This window comes from Talpa europaea (genome assembly GCF_964194135.1).
Source record: "Talpa europaea genome assembly, chromosome: 8".
Classification (NCBI taxonomy): Eukaryota; Metazoa; Chordata; class Mammalia; order Eulipotyphla; family Talpidae; genus Talpa; species Talpa europaea.
Genome location: NC_140075.1, coordinates 91,311,515 through 91,323,778, shown reverse-complemented (window position 1 = coordinate 91,323,778; position 12,264 = coordinate 91,311,515). Strand labels below are relative to the sequence as shown.

General features: G+C 40.0%; 1 protein-coding gene across 1 annotated transcript in view; it reads left to right on the top strand.

Moving 5' to 3' along the window:
* The window catches only part of KCNH5 (potassium voltage-gated channel subfamily H member 5), a gene marked incomplete at both ends in the record, with an annotated part of 246,631 nt that overhangs the window by 72,015 nt on the left and 162,352 nt on the right, over positions 1-12,264 (top strand). The window contains one exon of the mRNA XM_084241184.1: positions 7,072-7,498. Within this exon, the coding sequence (XP_084097310.1) occupies positions 7,072-7,498 (427 nt within the window). The remainder of the gene's footprint in view (positions 1-7,071; positions 7,499-12,264) is intronic.

Below are 12,264 nucleotides of genomic sequence, written 5' to 3'. Positions count from 1 at the left end.
GGAGAGATTGCAAAGTCATATTGCTAAGGGGTATGAAGACAGTGAGGGAAATGACCAGCTTTTTTTTTTTTTTTTTTGCAAACAAGCAACCATAACATCCTTTGTATGAGAAAGCAAGATGTAGGTGAAAAGCCATAAAATTATATATTAAAAATCAGTATTTGCATCTATCACCCCCCTCTTAATTTCGTGTGTCCTTGAACAGGAAAGAAAGTTTTCTGTTTATAAAGCCAGAAAGGAAGAAGGTAGAAAAGATATTGGTAGCACTATTGGTCTGTTGTCATTAGTGGGGATCAAATGAGAGAAATGAGTTGAATTTTAAATGACTGTCATTGTAAGATAATTATTTTTGTGCTAGTAACAACCCACATCTCTTAAATATGGGAATCCACACACACACACACACACACACACACACACACACACACACACACACACAAATCTTGAAGAGTTAGAAAAACAAAGCTCTCTCCTGGATTTTTTTTTCCAGGCTACTATGGCCTGAGGGGCTTGTCAAGTAAGGGAATTGTTTAGAAAGGTGGAATACTGGGGGCCTCCCTGGTGGCGCAGCGGTTGAGCGCTGTGTTGCGAAGCTGCCCGAAGCCTCCGCGGCGCCAGTTCGATCCCCGGCTGCTCCCCGGCCACCGGAGGAGGGTCCCACATGGCGCGCAGACCTCTCCTGCCGCCCGCTGCACCCCTCAGCAGTGTACTTCGGTCCTTCTGCCTGCTCTGCTCCCTGTTCTGGCTCTGGTGAATTCTCTCACCCTCCTCCGCTTCTGACTGTACCCAGTGCTTGTATAAATAAATAAATAAAATAAATCTTAAAAAAAAAAAAAGAAAGGTGGAATACTGGAACCTCAGGGACTCTGTGTTTGGAGCTCAGAGGCTGGGATAGAGGCAGAAAGTCACTGGAGTGCACAGTTGGGCTCAGAAGGATTGGACAATGTGGAGTGAAATGAAGCAGAAAACGAATGAGTAGTAAAACTTGGATGAGTCGAGAATCAAGAAGTTGTTATAAAAATGACAGTAGTTCAGAAGGAGGGAATTTTTTGAGGATTTGCTTGTAGGTGTCCATTGTTACCATGTGGGTAAAGTAATTTCTAACAAGGAATGAAATACAATTTGTAGCCCAATAATCTAAAAGGTACAGGGTGAGTTGTAAAATAAGAAACATCTCTTCTTTTATACACACTGTTAAATTTTTTTAAAGATTTATTTTATTTATACAAGAACTGGGGTACAGGCCAGATGCATGGGAGGGTGAGAGGATTTACCAGAGATAGAGCGGGGAACAGAATAGGCAGGCTGAAGAAATACACTGCTGAGGGGAGCAGCGGACGAGACAGGAGAGGTCTGCTTGTCATGTGGGTTGCTCCAAGGCCAGTGGGGATCGAACCGGCACTGCAGAGGCTGTGGACAGCCTCACAGTGCTGCCCTCAACCACCTGCGCCACCAGGGAGTCCCCTTATTTTACATATACTGTTGAATGTAACTCTGGTGGCAGATGATGCGGGAGAGAGCATTCATCTGCACTGTGTACTGTGGTGAAATGCTAACCTAACAAAGCAGTGACTATTGGGCTTTCCATAACTTTTTTCTTAATGTTTAAAAATAACATGTTTAAAGTAAATTACACCAACCTTAAGTGTAACATTCAAGGAATTTTCATAAAGTATACATATCTAGTAATTACTAGCCATATTAAGAAACAGATTATTGCCAGATTATTACTGTAGAGGATTCAGGGGAATAGGATCACACCTCCTCAGATGTGCATCACCACACCCCACCCACCACTGTGTCCCTTTGCCATAGACCGTTGGGGTCCTCCCCACTTTGCTCCTACCCCCCACTCTCAGTTCCACTTGCTTATAAACTCTTTGTGAGTGGAATCATGCAGCACAAATTCATTTATGTCTGGTCTCTTTTGCTCAATATAATGCTTTTAGATTCATTACTCTTTTTTGCATATAGTTCTAGTCTGTTCATGTTCATTTTTGGATAGTATTCCATTAAGTGAATATGTGATAATATATTCATTCTCCTGGAGATGGACACTAGAATTGTTTCCAGTTTTAAGTACTTCCTCATATTTTAAAACCAAGTCATCTTACTCTCAATCCTGATTTTTATGATTGCCAGAAATCATAATTAATGATACAAAAGATTAGAGAATGAGTTTGTGAAAAAAATTCAAATAAATTAGATTTTCCTACTTGGGTATTATTAATTTTAAATAACAGTTTCTGGATTTCTCATACACTAGTATATTGTGGACAAATTCAAGGATAAATCTTGGGATTATGTTTGGGAGCAAAAAGTAGTTTGGTTTGACCTGAGCCCTATTGCTATTGCAAAGGAAGTTGTAGACAGGATTGTGGACCTTGAAGACCTTCAGAAGACATTGTATTTAATCTAATGTCTATAAGACTCTGTAGAATAGGATCAATCCTGCTTTATAGGAAGATTAATATTGTATTGATTATTAATATTACAGTGATGACAGGAAGGCTCAACAATACTTTGTTCTTATGGGAAATGCACTAAGAATCCAAAGGATTAGACCTGAGAAATGCTTCCATTCCTTCCTTGTATGACTTGGGACAAGTCTTTTAACCTTATATGACCAATGGAGGCAGAAATGCTGCTATTATGAGGATGAAATGAGGTGGTTCAGACTAGATAGAAATCTAGGGCTTCCAGAGACTGCATTGTAGGCCACTGCTGTGCCTGTTGGGTGTAAGGGAGTGACTAGGTATTTACTTTCCTTCACTCAGTCATGTAGAAAATACACGTTTCAGCTACTAATGAGACACTGATGTGCTAAGTTAAATTATACATTATGCTTAGATACAGTGAACTTCCGAGTGAGTCAGGAAGTGATTAGGAGCAAGGGGACTGGAGTCCGACTGCTTGTTTTTGAATCTTGGCACCTTCTTTTAGTAGCTGCATGAACATAGTCAAACTCCTTTACCTCTTCTGGGCTATGTTTTTGTATTGAAACCTACCAAATAGGATTACTAACAAAATTAAACTTTATATATAAAACTCTTGGAACAATATCACAATCACCTTGGTTGTCTTTTCTAAGTAGCAATGAGTGAGTGATCTTGCTTTCTGGTTGGTTTACTGAGTGGAAGTGTAGTTACAGGCTTGCTGAAGTTTTGTTGCGTTCTTCTGTCCCTGCAGGTCCAACTATGATTCAGGTCACCTACTTTAGGATTCTGCAGAATGAGCTCAATGCTCATGTCCTGTGTATTTGAGCTCTGTCCCTGTCTCCTTTTTTCCATTTCCTTTTGCCTTTCCTATTCCAGTCCTCTTGAATATATTCTTTGTATCTCCTACAAGTGTGTTCTGGAAAGGGGAGAAGCTAAGGATAATTTCTCTTTCATGTTAGATGCCATACCTCTATTAATGCAGCTCAAAGTCTCATTGTCTGTCTTCTTGCCCACATTATGTTGTTCAATCATATTTAGTTTATTACTAACTGAAGCTCTCCAAGTTAACCTCACTCACATTTTCTTTTGTTAAAAAAACTTTTTTTGTTTTATATTGAATGTATTGATGGCTTACTATATGATAAACTTTGTAATTAACACTAGATATACTTAAGAGGTTTCTAGTTTCCTGGATGTCATACATGCTCATGTATGAACTGTAAGAACTGTTAACAGATCTGCAAAGTGTGTATAATACCAGGGAAGGTCACCTAACTGATGGTGGGGGAGAAGGAGAGAGTATGGTAGAGCAGATCCTGGGTGGAGGGAGCTGTCCAAATACACATGGAGCAAGGAATATTCATCATATACTATTAGTAAGGCTGAGGCCACCAAGAAGGTTGTGGGGGTGGGGGTTGGGGGTAGGGGAAAGAGGAAGAACCCTTTAAGCAAAAGGAACAACTTATAATGTGGCATAAAGCAGCTGTAGGAACTAAGCCAAGATGAGTCTGGCAGGAGTCCAGAGAGCACGAGGAAGAGTTTGTGGGAGTGATGCTTATGAGGTAGAAAGGTGCCAGGTCCTATAGGGCTCTGTGTGTCATAGTAGGGGGTTGGTACTTAATCCTATAGTTAACTAGCTACCATTAACGATTTTAGAACAGAGAGGGACGTGATTAAATATATGAGATCTAAAAATTAGCATGCTGGTAGCCTATATACTGTGATCTGTGAATTAAATGGCGTGAGAATAGAGGTTGGGTGGCTGATGGAGAGGCTATTCCTGTCACAAAACTGAGAAAAATCATGAGGTCATAACCAAGGCTTGACTTTAGGACTAGGAAGGAAGGGAAATTTTGGAGAAGTTTATTAGTATATATTTGGAGCACTTACTCAGGCACTTTGAACTGTGAGAACCAAAGGACTTGATTGCTGGCCTGATGCTGCAGGGAAAGGGAGGAGTTCAGGCATAGCCCCAGAGCTGAGAGGCTGGGTAGAGAATAATGTCATTTACACATCAGGAGAGTAGCAGATGGAGAACTGATTCAGGAGAAGCAAAAGGTTCCATTTTGGACCTTACCTTCTGAACACCTCTGGTATATCTAAATGGAAATGTATCACAGTTGTTTGGCTCTATTTCAGGAACTTGGGGAACAGTTTTGTGCTGAGAAGTGGGTCTGTGAATGAATCATCCATATAGAGAAGCCAGTTGAAACATGGAAATGCAGTAAATCAACCACAAGGGGACCAAGGGTGATCATGATGAGAATCCTAATATATTATAGAAGCATGAAGAAAGTAGCTCTAGAAAATGATTTTGGAGATATCTGCTGGGGACCTGGTTAAAGCCCAGGAGAAAGGGGTGTTAACAGACTCCATCACAGAGAAATTGCAATGCTTGGAAAGTATTTTGTACTATTTAAGTGGTGGTGAACATGGCTACAGAAAATATTTGCTTTGGTTGAGTGGACTCGTGACCAGGTCTCTCTGGAGGGGGGTGCAAGTCACCTGCTTTGGGAGAGTTCTGTCTAAGTTAGAGGTCCTTCCACCATTTGGAGTTAATTCTAGTAGACTCTGATTCTTAGCATTCCAGTTGAGATTTGTGACTGTATTTTAGGTTGAGTGGAGATCAAGCTTTCCTTTCTATTTTTCCTTCTTTCTGTTTTGTGAGAAAAGAATGCTGGTAGAAATGATTTTTTTCTCTGCAGTATTTAAATGGAAGTACCACAGTTACTTTAAAAAATTGAGTTAGAGCCTCCCTCGTGGCGCAGGTGTTTGAGCACCACTCTGTAAAGCTGTCCGCAGCCTCTGCAGTGCGGGTTCAATCCCAGCCAACCGGCGAGAATCCCACATGGTGCAGCAGACCTCTCCTGTCTCGCCCACTGCTCCCCTCAGCAGTGTATTTCGTTAGTCTGCCTGTTCTGTTCCCTGCTTTGTCTCCCGTGAATCCTCTCACCCTCCCGCACATCTGGCCTGTACCCCAGTTCTTGTATAAAAATAAATAAATCTTTTAAAAAAAATTGAGTTAACCAAAGAATACCATTTATAACAATACTGCTATTTATTTTTAAATTTTACTCTGTTTGAACTTTTCTTGCCTTTTGGCTGTGTTTCTTTAGAGCCAGGCTAGGCATTTTTATCTTACTGTCCCTCAGAGTCTAGCCCAGAGAAGTTCTCAATAAGTGCTTACGGCTGTCTTTGTTGTTCACGACTGCATAGTTCCGTCTCGAGAGCTTCCAAACCGTTGAATCTTTTCACCTTTCAACGTCTCATGTCACTGAGTTGTACCAATTCATCTTTTGAATTTTATTAATGCTGCTCTCTTGAACTGCCAAAAGTTTAATACCTCCCCCGCCCCCTTTGAGTGTTCAAATGAAATGAGAATTTAAGACTGTCTGTATGCACAGCAGTTGAGTGTAGAAATGGAAATGAAGCCAGGCTTACAGATATCCAGGTTGAGACAGAAAACTCTCAGGATGCTCCTGCTGCTCTTCCTCTTCCAGAAGGTCTCCTGTGTCTCTTGCCCTCCCCCCTGCATTCATTACCATACAGATAGCACCATCAAATGCATTTTTAACCTTTTTCACCTTGTCAAGAATTTTATGATGCCATAATTAGAGTCTTATTAATGTAACATCTGTTCCACTACACCAACCAATTCCTCCTGTTGGTCAGAATTTAGCTCAGAGTTAGTTCTGATAGATTCCCCTGTGGGAGACAGAATTAGCATGAAGGAAGTCACGGACTCTGTGGGACTGGGAGGTGACAGTCAGCTGAGAGGCGTCCAGGATCACTGCACTGTCTTACCTCCCAGCATCAGGACTGCAGTTACCCTATTTGCTGGTGGCTTATTATATCCTTCCAAATGAAGGAACTCTGAGATCTTCCTTGATTGAAGAAAAGTCTATGCTGTTTCCATTTGGATGATGCTATATTTGATGTTTGAAATGTCTCAACAAGATATAAATTTTCTTGCTGCTGTTCCCTTATGGCATACTTTTCTATGACTGTTGCGAGGGTTTACTAGGTTATATTCCACACCAGGCTCAACTCTTTTCACTTTTCCAGAGCTCTCCAGATTTAGTGCTTGTCATGTGACAGCAGGTAGTGGAGCCAGCAATGACATGTGCTCCTTCTCACATGTACCAAATATTTTCCTGTTTGCTCCAAGTAAGATTGGGATTCCTTTTTCAGAAGTTTTGCTGTTTGTAACTATTATAAATTTTTATTATTAAATCTTTTAGAGCAGTCGGAAAGTTTTATAGGAAGAAGAAATAAAAGATCTGAATGTACCACCCTATTTCTCTCCTCTCTGTATTGCTTTTAAGCAGTTTTCTTCTTTAGTGTTTCCCTGTGATATTTACATTACACTTAAGAGATAAATTGGGTTTACCCCAAGGAAAAGTTGTTTTATTTAATATTTCACAAATATTTCAGGGTGGGAGGGAATCTGATTTTTAAAAATTCCTATTATTTCAGCCATTTTTTGCTGACTTACATTCATAGTTATGAGTTGTATTATGTGTATGTTCTTAGTATATAAATGGGTGTTAAAGTTCATGAAATGAGCTATTGTTTTGTTTCTTAAGTCTTTTCTTTCCTAAAAATGTCCCATCATTTCTTTTCTTTTATTCAGGGCATCAGCAGTCTCTTCAGTTCGTTAAAAGTGGTGCGTCTCTTGCGACTGGGTCGCGTTGCTAGGAAATTGGACCATTACTTGGAGTATGGAGCCGCTGTCCTTGTGCTCCTGGTGTGTGTGTTTGGTCTCGTTGCCCACTGGCTGGCTTGTATCTGGTACAGCATCGGGGACTACGAGGTCATCGATGAAGTCACGAACACCATCCAAATAGACAGCTGGCTCTACCAGTTGGCCTTGAGCATTGGGACTCCATACCGATATAACACCAGTGCAGGGATCTGGGAAGGAGGCCCCAGCAAGGATTCACTCTACGTGTCCTCTCTCTACTTTACCATGACAAGCCTTACAACCATAGGATTTGGAAACATAGCTCCTACCACAGATGTGGAGAAGATGTTTTCGGTGGCCATGATGATGGTTGGCTGTAAGTACCTTCTGAAAAATGTTTTATTTGATTCACTTTCTTGGTGTGGCAGTTTTTTAGATTACAATCTCTGGCAGGTGAAAGTGAAATTGCTTTGTGTTCAGATGGTGTTTAACCCATGTCATTTGCATTGATTTAATTTTTAATTTAGCCTTGGAAAATAGAATTGCAAAATAATACATTTTACTTTTTAGGATATATTAACACATGAACAACAGTGTGGATAGAATGTTATAAAAATCAGAATAGGAACTCAGGGATTTAATTCTATTCACAGTGTTGTACCTGGTATAGCTTTTTTCAAGGGAGACCAGCAACTAGACAGGCGGCATCTGGCACAGTCCATTGTTTTTCTTGGCAATGCATTACGTTTTAAAAATGCAGATGGCTTGGATGTGAGATGCATAGTTTAGAAAATATTTTACTTAATAAATGAATTCCTGAATTCAGGAATTTATGCAGGTTTTAAAAATTAAAACTGGTAAAATGGTTATAAATCTAAGGTCCATTATAAACATGCTAGGTTATATATGTATCTATCTGAGAGAATGTAAGGATTGGTAGATATAAATTTGTTTGACAATGACAAGAATCTCTAGAATTTAGCATGCATGTTTGAATATTAAATGTCTTGATGGTGTTCTTGTATGGAGAGTGGTCTTCAAAGGGACCAAAAACTGCATGTCTTACTGTCAGATTGAGATTGGATCTTATCAGGGGCCTCCCTGGTGGTGCAAGGGGTTAAGATGCAACCTATGAAGGTATCTGCAGCCACTGCAATATGAGTTCGATCCCTAGCTAGGGAGGTGAACCACATGGCGCAGCAGATTTCTCGGGACTTGCCCGCTGCTCCCCTGAGCAGTGTATTTCAGTCAATCTGCCTGTTCTGTTCCTCACCCAACCCCCACACCTTTGGCCTGTGCTCCAGTTCTTGTATGCATAAATAATCTTAAAAAAAAAAGAGAGATTGGGCCTCCCCGGTGGTGCAGCAGGTTGAGTGCAGCGCTGTGGAGTTGTCCTCAGCCTCTGCAGCGCGGGTTTGATTCCCAGCCTTCTAGGGACATAACCACATGGTATGGCAGACCTCTCCTGTCTCACCAGCTGCTCCCCTCAGCAGTGTTTTTGGTCTATCTGCCTGTTCTGCTCCTTGGTCTGTATGCCTGTTCTGCTCCCTGCTCTGTCTCTGGTGAATTCTCTCACCCTCCCGTGCCTCTGGCTTGTACCCCAGTTCTTGTATAAATAAATTAAATTTTTTTAATAAAAAAGAGTGATTGGATCATATCAAGCAGAACATAAAGGAACTATGTACCAAACAACCTCAGTACCAATCACCCTTATCCTATGCCCTTTATCCTTTATCTTCATTGAACCTACCAAGTTCCAAAGTCACATTCACAGTGTTTCTTTTTCCTCGGAATGCAAATTCCATGGGAGCAGAACTTTTGCCTGTCTTGTGATTTTTTTTTTTTTGGCTCCTGTATACCCAACCACTGAAAGATTCTTAATGCCATAATCAATCTAAATTTATTTTATGAATTAATGAATTTGAAGATGTCCCTGATGGTCATCATAAGGATCTACCCCATTAGGTCTTGATTTTTTTTTAAATTTATTTAATTTATTTATGCATACAAGAACTGAGGTGTAAGCCAGAGGTATGTGGTGGGGTGGGAAAGAAGATTCACCAGAGACAGAGTGGGGAGCAGAACAGGCAGATTGACTGAAATACACTGCTGAGGAGACAAGCGGGTGAGACAGAAGAGGTCTGCTGTGCCGTCTGGGTTAGCTCTCCGGTCAGGGATTGAACTCCTGCTGCAGAGGCTGCTGATAGCTTCATAGTGCTGAGGCCCCTTGTGCCATTATGGAGGCCCCCCATTAAGTATTTCATGAAGATACACACCAGGAAAATGCACACTGAATTTTGCCATTTCCTTTTTTTGAAAGCCAAGGTGACTCCACTATCACTGTGTGATACCTTCAATTGGTATCCTCCAACCCAAAGTCTCTAAGATGCAAGAGGCTAGTTAGTCAGTGCAAGCACCAACCATCCTTTCTCTCCCTTTTTGCTACCTACTTTTTGAATCTACCTATGTTGGAAATTTTTAATTCAGTAGAATTTTCAGGACTTTACTTAGTTCAGAGTTGGGTTCACTCCTTGACGTCCTGTATTGCCAAATTACACTTATATTGAAATTTCTTTCTTTTCTCTTCTTTTCCTTTTCTTCAGTTCTTATCTTGATTTCAACATGAAGACCTGGTTTTAAAGTCAGTCTTTTGCCTTCACTGTCTCCTTTCAGCATCTGAGCACGAGTTTTCTTTGTACACAAATCAATTTTGACATTTTTTGCCTGTTTTGGTTTTTCTTTGTATATCTCTTAACAAGTGCAGTTTCTATAGCCAGAATTTTCCAAGGAGATGCCTTTTAATTTCCTTTTAGCCCTCAATTCCTTAGTAATTTCATGGTATATTTCCTTTGTAGCAATCCAAGAAGATGGTAGAAAACTTTCAAGACCCATGAATTGTTAAGTATCCCCCTAAAATTCTAAAATTTATTAGCCACACATGCCTAAAAGTCTCTGCCAAAGATGGCTGTTGCAGCTGTTTAAAAATTTTAGTCTGTTTCCCTTCTACAATAACACCAAGGGAAATAAACACAAACCACCAGTTTTCCCAGAACCCAAATGTGTTATCAGCCATAGACCTTGCCCATGGTTTAGGTGTGTGTGTGTGTGTGTGTGTGTGTGTGTGTGTGTGTGTGTGTGTGTGAAGGGAGGGATGGAAGAGGAAACTAAAAAATAGAAAGGTTCCTGTTTTAATTGTCCTGGATTCCAGTAATCTGTGCTGTTGGAGAAGCATCACTTGTAACCTTCTGAATCAATAAGTGAGAAAAATGTTTTATCAGAATAGGTTGATGGTGACCAGCTGCCGGTATTCGGTTAAGAACAGTTATCCCTACCTGTCAATGATTGCCTCTTCTTTCCAGAGAAAATCATCTGAAATAATCATGCTGCGTCCTTGCTGAGCCCTCTTTTTTTCGAATGGCCTTTCCTCTCTGACTGTAGCTTCTTTCCTGTCTAATGCTGAATTACATCAGGACTCCTAGGTAGGCACATGGTCTTACGGTTCTTCTTATTGATAGCGAATCTTCAAACAAAATTTATTACTATGAACTCCCCTCCATCCCAGTTGCCATGTTCCCTCTGATGCTTTCTATGTCAGCAAGGTCAGGGGAATTTTCATACTTGCTAGGAATTTCTTAGACTTCAATCCTGTGTTTCCTTGTGTGCTCAAGTTGAAAAATCTTCTGCTGAGATTCCACACATTGGAAAGGCTTTTTTTTTTTTTTTTTCATTTCAGCATATGTCTACCATCATGCCTTCTCAGCCTCAGATTTGTCTTTGCTCAGTTTCAACATGCTTTCTGCCTTGAGTGAATTCCATGGCCCTGGTAGCAGCCACTACTTCCCCAGGAGAGACCTCTCATTCGCATTCTTGTTTCTGTCCACTCATGAATGAGCTTGACTACTCTGCTGACATTCACGAAATTCACTACCAAAGGACTTTTGTGAAAGAGAATATGTTCTGCAGTTTAATTCTGCAGCTGTTGTGGAAAACAGCATACTTTTTTTCCTTTTAGATCAAGATGTGGGCAATCTCTGCCAATTTGCCTAGTTAGTACTTAATGATGCCCTCCTGAAATGTTTTCTAACCCATTTCATTTATACATTCTTATTGGTTTGCAATAATAATTCTTATTATTCAGCCCCTACTAATTTTTTCTTTTTCCCCAAAGATTAGCAGATTGACTAGTTTTGTTCTGTTTAGGAAGCACCTTAGTACACCGATGATTTGTTTTTATGAATATCAGTATGGAATTTTTCTGATATGATTATCCTTTTATCTTAATTTATTTTTATGAATCTTCTTCTAAAGATTTATTAAGGAAGTGATTGCTTACTGGGTTCTTTCTTCATTACTAAACAATCACATAAATTGTATTTGGTTTAACCCAATCATTATAAAAGACTATAATTTGTATTTTTTCATAAACATCTATAAAAATGAGACATATAAAAATATGCTTCATCAACTTTTTCCCATATATAATTTTTGTGCCTTTATAATTTATCTCTCTCTCTCTCCCATATCTCTACATATTTTGCTTGTTTTAATACACTACCAAATATTCAGTACGTTGGTAAATAGATAGACAACACATTTCAAAGGGTTATAAGGCTGGACTTTGGGTGTTTATTTTATGAAAAACCATTTTTTTTTTACATTTCCACGTTGCCTGCTTGCAGAAATGAGGCAACCTTACTTTCGTGGTATGTGAATATCAGAATCTGTGATGCCGTGCAAACCAAGTGTTTATAAGGTGAAAGAAAGCAACACTGAAAAGTATGGTTATGAAAATTGCTGAGGTAGAATTGTTAGACAGGAAATACAGTCATAATAATGCTTACCTGCACTTTTTAGGAGTAACTGATGATTGCTCAAGCAGTCTAAGAACTTTCTGTAAGTGACTGATATGGTTTATAATGCAGTAGATAAGTGGGTTAGCCCATTTAGAAGCATAGCAGCACACTGCCAGTGGAATATGCATGAAGGGAAATTTGAACCTCCATGTGGGTGTTTTGGTGCCACTAGGGAGCACTTAGCTCATACTGGTCACTCACCATCATGCAGAGGAGACTGATTCCATGTATCATATTCTCCAGTTGATAAACTCATTTAACCTCCTCTGTTGGGGTCAGATAAAGCCAT